Below are 17382 nucleotides of genomic sequence, written 5' to 3'. Positions count from 1 at the left end.
AGGAATGGAGTACGTGAGCCTAGGATTTGTTCACAAAGCAACAAACTATATTTCTGTCATGGGATGTTCTATGGTTTTAGTCCAGGGATTTACTTTCATTAGAGGCATATCTCAGGGAATTCAAGGTGTGTGTGTGTGTGTGTGTGTGTGTGTGAATCAGTTAATATAATTAATGCTATAGAAAATAATGATGGCCACTGTACAGAAATCTTGAGAATGTGTAAACTTTATGACATGTCAGAGTTACTGACTTTTTGTTTCACAAATTCTTATGAGCCACTCTGATACACCCCTCACACTCTAAGGAGTGTGGGGAGAAACATAATCATGTTTTGGGCTTCCAGATGCTGCTTAGAGGAGGGGAGGGGTCCTTTTTATTTGAAAAAAACAACTGATTTCTGATCATTTCAAGTGATTTCAAAAGCCAGTCCCAGGGCGTAAAACAGACCAGGAAGGGTGCAAAAACACAAAGAGAAGAGCCCCACATCCCACAGAGTGTGGGTAAGGCTTTTAAAAGGTAAATTGTAGAATTTGAGGAGTTATCAGAGCATGTGGGTATAATCGCAGGCGTTAGGATTGTGGTCCACTAATATCTGGGGGAGGCTTGTTTAGTCCTGGAATCTCTGGAAGTTTTCCATTGTAAAGGTACATGGACATTTTAAAGGAATGGGTTTTTATATGTTATTAGCCATAGCCTTCTTAAGGAATTTTGATGGTGTAGCTTTTGCTTAAAAGATATCTGTTTTTATACCTATATATAATCTATTTGTTTTCCTTTCTAGATGCAGCTGTGTGGAGCCAAACAACCCCAGCAATAACACTTTGCAATTCTGGGCATCCAAGAACATGACTTCATATGATATACCTTGGGGAAACCTAACTTGGAAAGTAAGTGTACCACTAGAACACACAGCATAAGGAGATCCAAGGAGTGTATATGGAATGTATGTTGGAGGAAGCATGAGATAAATGTTAAACAGTCTCTGCTCTTCTAGATAATTGTGTTTGTTTTATCAATCTGGACAGTGTTCATACAGGTCTATGTATATGAGGTTTTCCCTCTAAGAGTCAAATTCCCAGAATCATAGAATCTTAGAGCTGGAAGGGACCACAAGGGCCATCTCATCCAACCCCCTGCCATGCAGGAATACACTACTAAAGCACTCCTGAAAGACACCCATCCAACTTCTGGGTACAGACCTCCAAAGATGGAGACTCCACCACCCTCCAAGGCACTCGATTTCACTATTCCTGAAAAAGGTTGGTTTTACTGTAGCTGCTTCATACACTGATTTTGATGGAAAGATAAATACATGCATCACAAAGGTAAATATATCATCACAAGGAGAGCAATTTACATACATAGAGTCACATGGTCTTGGGCTCTTATAATTTCAAATGACTATGTGAGAGTCAGGAGCTGGGACATGACCCACGGTACCTGTCCCACTTGTTTTTGTCATTTCATTGGGAAAAAGGACCTAGATACTAAAAATCAGTATTAACTTATCAGTACTCTAATTAGAAAAACTGAACTTTAAAGCAGTATCTAATGTAGAATAAGTGGCTGAATGTCAGTAACTGGTCTTAGTAAACTTTTTCAGAAAGCGTTCTTTATTGGTGCATATTTTTAACAGCAGCTACATATGTGCACTAGTCTGAAAACATATTGGTGTATCAATGGAGAGTATTACTGAGATTAAGCCTACAATCATAAAATAGCAGCAGATTTGACCTAAATTCTACCAGATGGTAAATCTGAAGCTGCAGTGTGTAAAAAAGCATATAAGCTCCATATTTTCCCTAGAATACTCTTCCAGGTGTTTGGACTATAGGGAAAAGTTAAAAGCATCAAATTGCTGAATTGTCAAATAGTTAAAATTGTTGCAAGTATTCTTTTATACATACAGTCTTCTGTTGTCAGCAGTGTAGATTGTGACCAGGTTAGCAGAAAGCATGTTGAAAACAGCAACAGATGTACTTTAAATTATAATGGTCTGTTTTTTTCATGCTCTATTTTTTGTTTTTTGTTTTAAATTGCATCTCCATGGTGGAATAATGTGCTTTATATTTACTAAGGTTTGCTCATACTTGGAATCTATGAACAGTTAAAAGAACTTTCTCTTAAATGATCCTGTTATACTAAAAGCATAGTGTATATCTGTTTTTCTTTCATTATAGGCATGCTGAAAATGCAGCATTTAAGGGACTTGTCTTTTCCCTCCCAACCAATGTTCAAAATGAAAATCCCTCCTGTCTATATCTAAACTATTTACCAAAAAAAGGGAAAAAAAAAGAGTTGCCATTAGTGGAAATGGGAACTCTTCCCCACAAGTCTTCCATTTGTGCAGGGTGGATTTTGGTTCTAGTCATGGCAAGAGAAAGGAGAAATACATGACCTTTAGTTGTATTCTGTGTTACCAGTAACAATAACCAGTGCCACTTCCATAGCTATCATTAATGAAAGAGCATAAAGAAGTACGTTGTCGGATGCCATATATTCACTTTAAAGTGCACTTTGGTCCTCCGAGGCATAAAAACTGTGACAGGGCTGTAGCTCATGAGTAAAAATCATCTTCCACAGAGAGGTGAATGTGAAACAGAAGGTTTCCATATTCTATACCATTCCCAGCTAGTTCTGGGAGAGATTTATTTTTGAAACCCTAGAGAGTTGCTGCTGGTATAGGCAATATGTTGAACTAGAGTGGCCAGTTGTCTGTTTTGTATAAGACAACATCCTTTATCACTTACTTTTTTATGGATCATATCATGGTCTGTCTAATGTAATGTTGTCTTATGCAACATTTTCTAGTATGTCACTAACCAGCACTATTATTTATTAGACAGGGGCAAAACAGACTAGCAGTAAGAGCTAGTGGGGTTCAGAAAATGCACACCCCCAGGCCACTGAAAAGCTGCATGGCTGACCACATGTGTGGTGGCTTCATGGTATTTCTGAAGAGTGATGTTTATACACGCCACACCACAGAAACATTGAAAAGCCACTGCTGTGGCAGCAAAGCCGGCTTTTTCCCGGCTCAAAAAGGAGTGGCTTTCTGCTGCTCCTTTTTGAGCCTGGGAAATGCTGAGTTGGGGCTGAGGTGTGTAGTTGCCATGGCCCCGATCCGATGCTCAAATGGGTGGCCAGAAGCTACTCCTTTGGGGCTGTCTGTTTTGCCCCATAGTTTATTTAAAGTATATTTAAATATATTCAGACACCCAGATTCCTGATGCACAACAAATAAAAAATATATTGATTTTTTAAAAAAAATTGTCGTAAAACACACAGAGACAATAATACACACACTTAAAGATGAATGGCAATATCAGACAAGGTAGTCTTGGCCAGACAGTCAGTAGGCATAGATACTGACTTCACTGGGGAGGGAGTTTCACAACTGGGGTTCCTCCACAAAAAAAGCTTTGTCTTGTGTACATATCACCTCTAAAATAGATTATCTCAAAATGCAGGTAGGATTTCAAATCTCATGGCCCCAAGCCATTTAGGTCTTTGTTGGTCAAAAGCAGTGCCTTGAGCCCCTGTGGGAGTCACTGAAGATTGGCACACAGTTCACAGGTGAATGAGGACATATCTTCTTGTTGTTTTTACAGTGACATTCCTTAGGCAGTTCTATGATCAATTTGTTTTAGGCCAAAAGTCTTTGCCTGTTACGGTATGAAGCCACCTTTGGTTTCTATCTTGGAATAATCGCAACAAGAAAGTTTCAATGAGAAGTGTAGCCGGCACCTTTTGTAAATGTTTCATCTTGTAGGATATGGCAGTAGGACCCAGTACAACCCCAGGGTTGATCCAGTTCCCCTACAGTAGCTGGCTTCTATCCCAGCTGGCTTCAGTCCCCGTTGCACCAATTGGTGGTGTTATTTCACTTGCCAGAGAGTCCACTTGGACCACATTGCAGTCCTTTGAGATAGGGTTGCCCATATTTGGGGCATATTTTCCAAGTTATATGTCCATATGTTTATGCAACATTTGCATGTTTGGGACAGTTTCATCGCTCATAGGATCCCCCACAAGGAAGAGGATGTGCAAATCAAAAGCAGGTGGCTCTTGGTTACAGCAACATCTAACAAGATCTGCTTGTGGAGACCATGAAAATTGACTGCTGTTGCCAACAGCCATAAACTGCTGGTGGCCACATGGCTTTACTCACACAAATAAATGGCTGTTTTGAGTATGAAAAGCTGTCCTGATTTCAATATGGAATTATTATTATTTCTTTGCGTCACAAGGAGTCACAAATACTTTCCCTTTTTTTAAATGTCTGACTTGATCTTTAAACAGTATTGACTGTGTCATTACATGGATATAATTTTGCTACTGATAGCTCTATATACATAAAGATACTTTTTCTTGAAAAACCTACATCTAGCAAACCAACCCTTCAAGAAAAAGTGTGTTTACATGTTTTCAAGGAAACGTAATTGTGCCGTCCTTAACTTGCTATAGGGCATGCAACATATTGTGAAATATATTTGATATACTATGATGTGTGTGTGTGTGTGTGTATCAGTAATTCAAATTGAGTTCCTAAAAACTTATCCAGCATAGCCACTGGTGGGGAATGATGGGAGTTACAGTCCAATCATATTTTAAATGTTGTCAAGTTATCATCACATAAGATGTTGAGCAACATCCTACTGTAAGCTGCTTTAACTACAATTTGGAAAATACAAATAAAAATAATGGTGATGGTGATGGAGGAGGATATAGGGCACTGCTCTTTCACATATGAGGTGTTTCAATGGCTGTCCGCATTATTAGACTGATTAATGTGGCCACATAAAGCTGGAGGTTTTGGGGTGTCATGAAAGGAAGCAGATTTGCAGATACTCTGTTATTGTTGTATTTTTACTGCCAGGACCGGGGGGGGTGCTTGGGAAAGTAGGGTATTGCTGTTTATCCTTCAGGAAGCTGTGAGTTTTGAAATGTAGTTTATTCTGAGACATTTGATCATTTCCATTGTTCTAACATGGCAGCCTGTGTGAAGATCCTCCAGAGGTCTGTTCTTCTATTTTTAGGGATATGTTGAATCTTCACTAAGAAATTTTGCTAATTTTGTTACAACTTTTCACACTTCTCATGCACTTTTCTCTAAATTTGTCTTTAAATTGCATTCTAGGCAAAATGTAGTTCTAACCATAGTCTCATCTCATCTCAAATGTGTCTACTGATTAAATATTTTCTTATAATCCCACATCCACAAAGGATTCTGACTAAAAGTCAACATTAATGTATCTTCAGCTTCCAGACACAGAAGTGAGGCACGCTTCTGAGGAATATCACAAATTTTATTGGAACTCTTTTGTCTTCTCTTATGATTCTCAAGATAATTTAGCCCCTCAAAAAACTCAACTATTTCGTCAAAACTTTCACTGCAAACAAAATTTGATAACATTTTTAGCTACAATATAAAGAGCCAGTTTTGGTCATGAATCTAGCGTACATCCAATGTATGCAAGTAGACTGCATGCATAATCAAATTTTCTGCTACCCTTTTACTTCAGTCCTCCATCTCTCCATCCAGTCTACTGCTGGGGGACCCTCTGTGTGTGTGTGTGTATTTACGTAACCTTTAAAAGCATTCTTTTTATGTGAGCATGGTATGACTCAAACTTGTTCTCGGGGGAAAGGGAAGGGACTGGGAAGAACCTCTTCTGTCTTTCCTGTTATGCTTGAGTGTGAGACACAAGTGATAAAAGATTGAGATGCATACATGCATCATGCTCAGCTAAATCATTCCCTGTTTTTGCTGCTTGTTCCAGCCTATCTACCCACAAGCTTCTGGCTACTGTGCACATGCACTGAGAGTCTAGCTATTTCTTTTGTAAGGATTCACAGTATAAACTAGAAGTGGGCAATGTGTGCTCCTACAGGTGTTCCTGTACTGTAGCTTCCATCATTGCTAGCAAGCCTGGTTACTGATGAAGCAGGTTGGGGGAGTTATAAGCCAGCAACATCTGGAGGGCCACAAATTACCCACCCCAGTGTAAATAAATTCTAGTCAGTCCATCCACAAATCCTGGCTTGTTTTGCTTGTTTCACAAACTAAAGCAGATTGTAAACCATAATTCCTGGTTCATACCTAGTAACAAGCCAGGAACCAGGGAAAATGCAATTAAATCCTAGTTTGGTCCTCTTCCTACCTACACAAGAGGAATAGCTGGTTGCTGTTTTCATTTTATTGCAGATATTTAAAATGTGTGATTTTTAAATTTTAGATCTTTTCAGTTTATGATTTTAACGGTGTGTTTTTACTTAGATTGTTAACTGTCCTGAACTGTTATGAAAATGGGTGGGTTATAAATAAAATCAATAATAATGTGATGATGTAAGTGTAGGGGAAGAGGAAGGTCAGATGCTAAATGGATGGACTTTATTAAAGAGACCATAAATATGACTTTGCAGGAGCTGGGCAGAGCAGTAGAGGACAGGGGAGCCTGGAGATGTCTCATCCATAGGGTTGCTATGGGTCAAGATCGACTTGAAGACAGTTAATAACCACAACAGAGAAGACTATATGAGTATAAGTTATATGCTCACAGTATTTCTGTTCACTTATGAGTGTGAGGCAGCTGTTTTTTCTTTTGAAAGGAATTCAGAATTTCCTCTTCTGCAGGGAATTATGGTCCACTGAACCTAGCTTTTTAGAAAGCCCAACTGTGTGCAATAGGGAGAAAGAGAGATATGAAATAGCCCCAGTATGCATCTGGAATTTCATACGTGCACATTTGGATCCATGTCGAAATACGTAATTAGTCTCTATGCTAGATTTTACACTTAATGATTCCTAGTATAATTAGTTTTGATTTTAGTTTCAGTACAAACAGTTTTGTGGAGTCTGTTGCCACCTTGTGGAAAAGGAAGCTACTTTTCTGATTGTAGAACCACAAGATTTTTCTAATTCAGTCTTTCCCATCCTGCTTCCCTCCAGACAGGGACGTAGCCAGGATTTTAGGAAGGGGGGGGGGGTCCAGACTAAGTGCCACCATTATAATGGGGCTTGTGTGCGGCGGTGCAGCAGCATGCACCATTCCCCCCAAGGCCCCCCCCCCCGGTTTACGTCCCTGCTCCAGATATGCTCCAGATTCTGGAAGTTGCAGTCCAGAGTACCAGGCTGGGGAAAGCCACTCTGAACTGACATGCCCTGTGACATAGGACTTGGTTATGCCAAGTGATTTTAAATCTTAACTGAATTTCACCCAGCTCTACTTGTACTTATACTTTTTATGTAAGTAAATATGTCAGTTCATATCAGACTTAGTTCTCAACACGTTACTTCTAAAATTAGTAGCATGTTAAATCAATCAAACAAACAAAAAATACAACAAAGAAATGTAAAATTTATTTTGCAAGGAAAAAAAATAGAGGAAGCAAAGGGTAAAATAAAAATGAAAGGTAACTGGCACAATATAAGTGCTGCTGGGGGGGCACCCACATGAGATATATGTGTTGTGTAGTTTGTGACGTTTTCTTATGCTTTTTGTTTTTACTGAATTGGTTGGACCACTCTTATATGATAAATTGATAGTTGCGGCTCTGATCCAAGTATCCTTATAGAATGTCATGGAAGCATCAGAATCTATCAGGAAATGACATTAAATGAGCACTTGCTGTGGTTCTGAGTTAGTACATTCAAGACATCAATATTTGGGGCCTTTCTGTAGTTTTCTTGCAATAACCACATTCACTGGCTAGCAAGAGTGAACCATGGTGGCCTAGTTGAGACATATATTTTCTGGATTGCTAAACAATTGGGGAGCATCAGTGAGTTGGTGATAGAATCATAGAATCATAAAGTTGGAAGAGATCGCAAGGGCCATCCAGTCCAACCCCCTGCCATGCAGGAAATCTCAATCAAAGCAAACCTGACAGATGGCCATCCAGACTCTGTTTAAAGACCTCTAAGAAGGAGACTCCACTACACTCTGAGGGAGTGTGTTCCACTGTCAAACAGCCCTTACTGTCAGGTAGTTCCTCCTAATGTTGAGATGGAATATCTTTTCCTGTAGCTTGTATCCATTGCTCTGGGTCCTAGTCTCTGGAGCAGCAGAAAACAAGCTAGCTCCTTCCTCAATGTGACATCCCTTCAAGTATTTAAACAGGGCTATCATATCACCTCTTAACCTTATCTTCTCCAGGCTAAACTTCCCCAGCTCCCTAAATCGTTACTCATAGGGCATGGTTTCCAGGTCCTTCACCATTTTAGTTGCCTCGAACTGCCAACCTGCTGATCTTGCATTCAAAACAGTCAGCCTTTTAACCACTTGAGCCACAGCTTTAATTAAATCAGGGTATAAACTGTCTAAAGAGAAAAGGTGTGAGGAAGGCCAAAGGAAAGAGCATGTGGATTCACAACTTCATCCTGTCTGTTCAGTTTTGATTTAATAATGCAGGCACTGAGTGTCTGAATTGGCCCAGTGCATGTAGGGACCAAAGATTATGGATAATGACCTAAGTATTCAAAAATACTTTAAATGTGCAAGGTTTCATAAGGAAATATATTTAATGTCAAAGCACTTGAGGTTGATGGAGGTAGGATAGAAGGTGAACCGAGTTATAGTTGACTTGGGCTTAATAACTGTTTCTATTTGTAGGATTTCCTCTTTCCTCTTTCTTCTGAAGCAGATTGTAGTTTTGTCCATTTACAATACTTCCAGACATGATGAACAGAAAGGCATAATAGTTCACATCAAATATTGGGGCCATATTATGCATTATGTAGCAGCAGTATAAGCATTCTACCATAAGCCTTCTGTTGCATACTTAGCAGAAATTTGTAGCCAGTTTTAGTGCTTTGTCATGAAGACTTATACATAGTATGTGTTTTCAAAGGGATGTTACATTTTTAGGTGAGTACTTTTAAAAACTTACATGTATGCTTGTTTAAAATATGTAGTGCAAAATGTGGCTTTGAGTGTCAGGATTCCAGTAGTTTAAAGGAAAGCCAGTTGGGTCAGGAGTGATAATAGAATGTACAATCCAGTCTTCTGTTTCTCTCTGGTCAGTTGCAAGAATATAAAATGTGCCTTTACTTTCTATGTTAGGAATGTGAGCATTGGCAAGGGACATTTGTAGGACGAGCCTGTGGACATCATGGTCCTTACGTCCCAGATGTTCTCTTCTGGTCAGTCATCTTATTCTTTTCTACAGTTACACTGTCATCCACTTTGAAGCAGTTCAAGACCAGTCGATATTTCCCAACCAAGGTAACTTGTTGCATCTTTTGAAGCTAAAAATAATACTCACTTTATTCCAAACACAGGGTACAGTTCTGTCTCTGTGGATGTCAATGACCAAGGGATGTCATTGGCATCTATCAGTTCCTGTTTATAATGTTTTATAGCATTTTTGTATCTTTACTATTAATAATATGTTAATATTTGAGAATGAGAAGGAGAAGAAGTGTGTTTTATTCTGCCTCCATATTAAAACTGGAACACGCAACAGTTACAGCAAAACACATCAAACAAAGTCAGTGCAGTTAACCTGAAATGTAAATCTACCCAACAGACAGGAATAGTCAATTCCTCAGAAGGCATCTTAAACTGACTTAACCACTTAGTCAACCACTTAATTGCTTAATTAAGTGGTGATCATGCCTGCCTTGGATAAATCTACATTGTCTTAGTTAAGCGGCGATTGTGCTACACCACTCTTCTGCTGAATATCAACATTGTACAGTCAGTTGTGTCTCTCATATTGTCCTTGCTTATTATTTCATTCTGAAATCCACAATCCCAGTGAATCAAATGGTACATTGGAGGTACTGATAGGTAGTTATGTACCAGCCAAGAGTGTGCATCAGTTACACTTGCAGAACTTCACTTATGCAACTGTAAACTGAATGCGGATGGTATACTATGGCCAAAGGAGTACAATCACATGTGTAAGCGAACATGTGCAGGATGTTAACTTCAGTTAAGAAGAGTGACCTAAGATGTTTTTGCACCTGCCGTTCATAGTCAAAATACTTCTTTGTACTTTGAACCAGTGCTCAGTTTGTAATGGTTCACAGAGACAGGCAGAGTTTCATGTTACTTCAGCTAGGGTTGGTATTTTCAGATACTTTAAACCACTTATGTGGCCTAAAACAGGAATAAGCAGTTTCTCTGGGTCAAGGAGGGGCTGCATTGTACCCTCCTGACCCACCAGGAGGTAAACTATGGTTTAATTCCCTGATCCCACTCCACAAGTTTAGCAGCAGTTGCTGCACTTTTCTGTTGCACAAGAGGTTGCTAGGATCCTCCAAGAGTACAGGGCAGAAAGTCCACTTCCTTTCCTGCAGTATGGTCGGCAGAAGTCATGCAGCAATGGGTAGGGGTGCAAACTCTACCTGCCCACAAGGCATAGGTGGCCAGCCCTGTCCTAGTGAACCCAGCGCTTTGCTTCAACAGAACAGTAGGGTTTTACCATGTACTACAGTGCAGTTCATTCAGCTGAAATTTGGCAAATGTGTTTTCTGATAGTATGCACTAGATAATTGCAAATATTAATTGCTGCAGCCATAATTCATTTTATTGGAGTGATAGGGGGGAGCCACACCAGCTATAATAATTAATCTCACTGGTTATTTGTTATTTACTTATATGCTTGTGAAGTAAAGTGGCACTTTGTTCCTTCCGTTTTTCCAAATGGAGCTTCATGAGATTTCCTGGGATCTTTAGAGTTGGGAGAAATGGAGTGTTGGGATCAGCATGAAAATCTCTTACTGGGAAAGAGTCTTTTTTTTTTAAATAGCCCTTGTTGATACTGATGATTTTCTCACTATATCTTTAGGTGCGGTCTGTAGTGAGTGACTTTGCTGTCTTTCTCACCATTCTGTGCATGGTTCTAATTGACTATGCCCTTGGGATTCCATCACCAAAGCTTCAGGTTCCAAATGAATTCACAGTAAGTCCTTCCCCAGTTGTACTAGGTTTCATTAACATTAAAAATTGCTGCAATAAGTGTGTTCTAAATTACCTGTACTTACTGTATATACTCGACTGTAGGTTGACCTCACATATAAGTCAAGGGAAGGTTTTGGGGCCAAAATTATTGATTTTCCCACGACCTGTGGATAATTCAAGGGTAAAACTTGGAGGCTCTTTCAGTGTGTGTATGTGTGCCCACAGCAAGAGGTTTTTTAACTGAGGCTTTTTGTTTCAGCTTTTGTTTGGTCCTTCACTCCCCAAACAATGGCAGAGTGTGCAGGAGAGGGACTCTGTTTAAAAGCAATTAATCACCCAGGACTTTGTGCTTAGCTCAAAAGAGAAAGAAACTGCTCTCCTGACTGTATGGGGGAATCTGAAAGAGCTGCTATCACATTACCATACTGACCCATAAATAAGCCGACCTGGGATTTAGGGATCAGTTTTTGCGCATAAATTTCTCAACATATAGATGAGTATATATGGTCTTTATTTCAGAGACGTATTATAATACCATGAATCTGAATGTATCTCCAGTTTGAAATCTTTGCTTCTAAATGAAAAAAAATTACACTAAGGCCCGTTACAAACGGGCACCCTAGTACGCGCCGAGCGTGTACTAGGGTTAGAAAGGGGTGTCACTTATTGATTCCCCCTAACCCTAGTACGGACCCAGTCAGTACAAAATGGCGGCGCCCTATACAGATGGGCGCCGCCATGACTACGTCACCACCGCGCCGCCTCCAAATGAGGCGGCGTGGTTGTGACGTCGTCGCACCGTGCGAGGGTGCCTAGAGCACCCTTTCTGCGGAGCGAGAAGGAGCTCTGAAATGGAGCTCCTTCTGTGGTTTGCGTCGCTGGCGCAGCCTTTAGACGGCTGCGCCAGGGACGCAAGGGAAAAGGGGCCAAGCAGCCCCTTTCTCCTCCTCCCCGCCGCCATCAGGTGTCCTTGGGGCATGAAGCCCCAAGGACACCCCTTTCCAGGCCGTGGGGAAACGGCCTTTTGCTGCTTTCCTGCGGCCTGGAAAGCGGCGGATCGGGGCCTCAGAGGCTGCCGTTGTGGCAGCTGAGGCCCCAATACAGCGGGGAAAGGGTGGGTTACAGGCCGCCCCAAAGGGGCAGTTTGTAACACGCCTAAGTTTCAGAACCACCAAATAATCATTGATTAAGATGACAGATCTAATGAGAATAGTTCAGTGTAAAAAGAGTCTTTTTGCTCCAATTCCAATTGTTTCCACATTATGTCTATTTGCAATTCTAACAGCATAATCATAGACATTGGGGTGGGAATTTGTGGTCTTCAGGTGATTTTGGCTCCAGATCCTACCATTTGATCCTAATAGCCAGTGGACAAATATTATGGAAACTAATTAGTCAAACACTGGGAAGAGGCCTGCAGATTCCCCACTCTGGCCCTTCTTGATTTCTTACATTTCATTGGGGCTTACTCAATGCAAGTATAGTTAGGATTGCAGTTTTAGCTACTCTTTGGCTGATGATGTTTGCACTGATGTTCTCTGGCTTTCTCTGGGTATCTCTGGTATCACTACACAGTGCATAATGATATTAATGTGGTAATATACAACTTTTAGTATTTACCATTACCTTGTACTTTTTCTTTTTTAAAAGTGGAGGGGGAAAGTTTGTTAAGCTCTGATCCTGAAAAACCTTTGTAGATACACCATAAAAGTACGATTTAATAAACCCTAACACTTGGTAATTTGCTTTTGTCCTCTTAGCCTACCAGAGATGACCGTGGCTGGTTTATCACTCCTGTGGGTCCCAATCCTTGGTGGACAGTGCTGGCAGCAGTAATTCCAGCACTTCTTTGTACTATTCTGATATTTATGGACCAGCAGATTACAGCTGTTATCATAAACAGGAAAGAACATAAACTAAAGGTAAGATAATAATGTTACAATTATTATTTTGATCTTTCTGATTATTATTCCAGAGACTCCATCAGTAAACATTTTGAAAAACACAGGTTATCTGTTCTGAAGCTGACTAGAAAATAGAAAATTACACATTTTACCCAGTTTTGTGTTTTTTGTGTCTCTCTGGCTGAGCTGAGACTATTTCCTAGGCCTTTCACACTGTGCAATTATAGATATCCCCTGGCCCCCTTTAACTGCCCTGATTCCATCCTGTGGAATTCTGGGACTGGCATTTAGAAAGGAGCATTTAGAGTTATCAACCAGAAAACTCTTCTCAAGGTTTCATAAAATGCAGCCATGCATTTAAAGTGGAATGTTGTGTTGTTTGCCTTCAAATTGTTTCTTACTTATGGCGACTCTAGCGTGAACCTGTCACAGGGTTTTCCTGGCAAGTTTCTTCTATGTGGTTTGCCATTGTCATCCTCTCAGGCTTAGAGAATGTGACGTGCCCAAGATTACCCAGTGAGTTTTCATGGCCGAACAAGGATTTAAACTTTGTTTTCCAGAGTCATAATCCAACCCTCAAACCACTACACCACACTGGCCGGAATAATAATAAATAATAAAATTTTTATTTATATCCCGCCCTTCTTACAATCAGGGCGGCGTACAACAAGGATTAAAATACAATCAAAGCACAAAGACAAGAAAGATTAAAATACATATACAGCAATCATAAAAAAAATAACAAACAAAAAGCCCCATAGCCCAACCTCTTGGCCACTGAAGAGGAGGGAGGCCCACAGGATATTATTCGGGGAATGCCTGTTGGAACAGGAAGGTTTTCAAATCCTTCCTGAATTGGGCCAGGGTGGTGGACGAGCGGAGCTCGGTGGGCAGCGTGTTCCAAAGGGCTGGGGCAGCCGTGGAGAATGTCCTCTGTGTGGTGGAGACTAACCTAGCCCCAGGCACCTTTAGTAATTGCTGCCCAGACGTTCTGAGGGTGCGAGGCGGAATATATGGGGAGAGGCGGTCCTTTAGGTATCCTGGGCCCAAGCCATTTAGGGCTTTATAGGTAATTACCAACACCTTATATTGAGCTCGGAAGCGAATGGGCAGCCAATGGAGGTCTTTCAAAACCAGTGTTATATGGCTGGTCCTGGAAGCACCAGTGACCAGCCGGGCTGCCATGTTCTGCACCATTTGCAGCTTCTGAGTTTGGTATAAGGGTTGCCCCATGTAGAGTACATTGCAGAAGTCCAGTCTCGAGGTTACCAGAGCATGTACAACAGTTTCTAGGTCCCTCTGGGCCAGGTATGGGCGCAGCTGGCGAATAAGCCGAAGCTGATAACAGGTGCTCTTGACCGTCGCATTCACCTGAGCTGTCAGGTGGAGCGACGAGTCAAGAAGCACTCCCAGACTACGCACGGAGTCCTTCACAGGGAGCGTGACCTCGTTCAGGACAGGTGGAACCACCGCCATTCCTGGACCAGGAGAACCTATCACTAGTACCTCCGTTTTCTCTGGATTCAATTTGAGTCGGTTTTCCCTCATCCAGCCCATTACTGACTCTAGACAGGCCACGAGAGGAGAGACGCCATCCCCAGTCACTGCATCAGTCGGAGACATAGAGAAAATGATTTGGGTGTCATCAGCGTACTGATAACCCCGCGCCCCATGTCTCCAGATGATCTCTCCCAGCGGTTTCATGTAAATGTTAAATAGCATGGGAGACAGAATGGCTCCTTGAGGGACCCCGGTTTTAAGGGGCCTCTCGTCAGAGCACACGTCTCCCAGCTGCACCATCTGGGACCTCCCGGAGAGGTAGGAACGGAACCACTGGAGCGCAGTGCCCCCGATCCCCACCTCTGCCAGGCGTCCCAGAAGGATACCATGGTCTATGGTATCGAAAGCCGCTGAGATGTCCAAGAGCACCAACAGGGACATGCTTCCCCCGTCGATGCTCAGACGGAGATCATCGACCAAGGCGACCATGGCCGTCTCAACCCCGTAACCCGCCCGGAAGCCAGTTTGAAATGGGTCCAGATAATCCGTTTCATCCAAGACCGCCTGAAGCTGGATCGCAACCGCCCTCTCGATCACCTTACCCAAAAATGGAAGCAGCGAAACAGGCCGATAATTATTATGTACCAGGGGGTCGAGGGAGGGCTTTTTTAAAATAGGTTTTACAATGGCCAATTTAAGTTGAGATGGAAATAGCCCATCCCTCAGAGATGTATTAACTATCCGGCGTAACAATGATGTTACCGCCGGTCCCCCCTGGGCCGCTAACCATGAGGGCCCAGGGGGGACCGGCGGTAACACTAATATAACACTAAAATTGTGTAGTGTGAAAGAGGCCTCAGGTTCAGGCAGTTTGGGACATGCCACGAACCACTGACTGTTCAGTAACATGAATAAAGAAACCTGTCAGTGAATGAATCTCATGTGTGCATTGAAGCGAAGGATGCGGGCAAATGGAAATGCAAAGTATAGGATGCAGTTGAAGAAACTAAATCATTACACTGTGTCCTATTAAAGATATAACCAAAGGGAATTACACAGAGAGGAATCCTGCTTCAAAGGGCCATCAGCTTCTCTAAATGAATATATATTAAATGGCTGTAATCATTTATGCAATGCTTGAAACAATAAACAAAAATCCCCCCAATATTCCTATTCATAAATGTGTTTTCTGCTTGGTTACCTGGAGATTATTTTGACATATAACATGGCATAAGGCAAGTGGCTGGTTTCTAATGGTGATTAAAACATAGAATATAGAGCTAGCATTTGATCTGAGAAATTTAATGCATTGAATGCCCATGAAAGTGCATTTCACAATAAAAATGTTAAATCTTTTATTTTTTGTTTGTCACCTGTCTCTCTCTTGTGGTGGATATTTTGTTGTTTTTGCAGAGGATGGAAAACTGTCACAACCAGCCTCAGAATGACTCAGTCATAAAACAGGGATGGTAGATCCCAGCAGAACTGGGAGTGGGTGATTCCCCCCACACACTCTGCTGAAGCCCCTTCATGTGCTCCCAAAATCCTGGGAAACTCTCCAGAACTGATTTTTGGGTAGTAGAAGGCTGGAGGGGGAGGGGAAGAAAGGTTTGTGGTAACTGCCAGCAAAAGGTTGGATTTAGCTCAGTGTTTTTTTCCATTCCACAGATGGCAAAATGAAACAAGGTTCATGACTTTTCTGAAAAAAATAAAAATAAAAGGCTAGATGAAATTTCAGGGACAAGCCTATCTGAATGGGTGCACAATTTTTTATTTTATTTTATTTTTTCCTTCTTTGCCTCTTTGTAGTAAACTGAAACCACATTACGAATGCAGTTTCAGCCTCCTCTTCTCACAAGCTGCTGCAGCTTCTTGATGGCTCTCAATGTTTCTTTTTCTGTGTTTTTGCTTCCTGCCCTCTTTGTCAGTCAGGCTCCTTGTGTCAATCCCTGGTGCTGCATGTGGTTAACTTGACAGATGTAGGGAGTTGCTGCCAAACTTGTGTGTGTGTGTGTGTGTGTGTGTGTGTGTGTGTGTGTGTGTGTGTGATTTGATTCCCCCCACCCCTTTTCTCTTTCTTTCAGCCCTTTCAGCATGTAAGAGTCAGATGGTTTTCCTGGCTGCCCTCCTGCCTTAATGCATATCCATGTTCTTTATTATTTATTTATTTGGTGGGGTCTGATGGAGCATCATCACCTGTTGCCACACTTCTTTTCTCCCGTATGTCAGTTTCTTTAGGCTTCTGCATGTGTCAGAGGCAAAAACAAATCCACGTACTGCTTAAATGACATCTTTGCCCTTGTGAGGCTTTTGTCCCTTTTGATGTTGGAGGACTGAAGAGACGTAAGGGCTTATGTTTGAATGAAAAATAGATTACATATTTTCTTAGGAATATACACCTGGATGTGGCTACAAGGGTCATGTGACTCAGATTCTATATATTTATTCCTTCCCTGTGCTGTGGTGGTGTTGATGAACAAGCAACTACAAAAACCATTTAAATTGACAATTCTTAACTCCATGTGATATGGATCCATCCAGTGGTACACAAGCAGGCTTTCTTCTCTTCACACCTGCATCCCCCCAAATCTGCTTTAAGAGAGCTGAGAAAGGAGGAAAGATTTGCCAATAATGTCTATTCTACAGGTGGGCAGACATTATTTGATACACAGGACACATGTGAGTACACCAGTGGTAGAAAACCTGTAGCATTTCAGATATTGTTGGACTTCTGTGCTTATCGTCTCCAACCAGCAAAACCAAGGATGATGTGAATTTCAGTCAAAAAAACATCTGGAGGCTCAGAGGTTATCCAGCCTTGGCTTATTGCTGGCTCCTAGAGTACATTTTTGCATATTATTTCATTTGTTTTGAAATTTTGTTCAGTATGAATTTGATAGTGATAACTATGGCTGAAATCCTGTTGGGGACTTATGTCTCTGTAAATCAACTTAGATCTGTGGGAATTAGAACTGTGCAGTTGTAGAATGTTCATATCCAGTAGTCCTGCTGTTAGGTTACTATGAGCTTGTTCCCACTAGGGGAAACCCCGCGTTCTGAATCGAAT

General features: G+C 41.4%; 1 protein-coding gene across 1 annotated transcript in view; it reads left to right on the top strand.

Annotated features, from left to right (window-relative positions):
* The window catches only part of SLC4A10 (solute carrier family 4 member 10), a 221870-nt gene that overhangs the window by 164560 nt on the left and 39928 nt on the right, over nt 1–17382 (top strand). The window contains 4 exon segments of the mRNA XM_042475963.1: nt 783–888; nt 9067–9228; nt 10799–10912; nt 12672–12833. Coding sequence (XP_042331897.1) covers nt 783–888; nt 9067–9228; nt 10799–10912; nt 12672–12833 — 544 coding nt within the window.

The sequence above is a fragment of the Sceloporus undulatus genome, chromosome 1 (assembly GCF_019175285.1).
Source record: "Sceloporus undulatus isolate JIND9_A2432 ecotype Alabama chromosome 1, SceUnd_v1.1, whole genome shotgun sequence".
NCBI lineage: Eukaryota > Metazoa > Chordata > Lepidosauria > Squamata > Phrynosomatidae > Sceloporus > Sceloporus undulatus.
The sequence above is the reverse complement of the archived record's forward strand: the minus strand, read 5'-3'. Positions and strand labels throughout refer to the sequence as shown.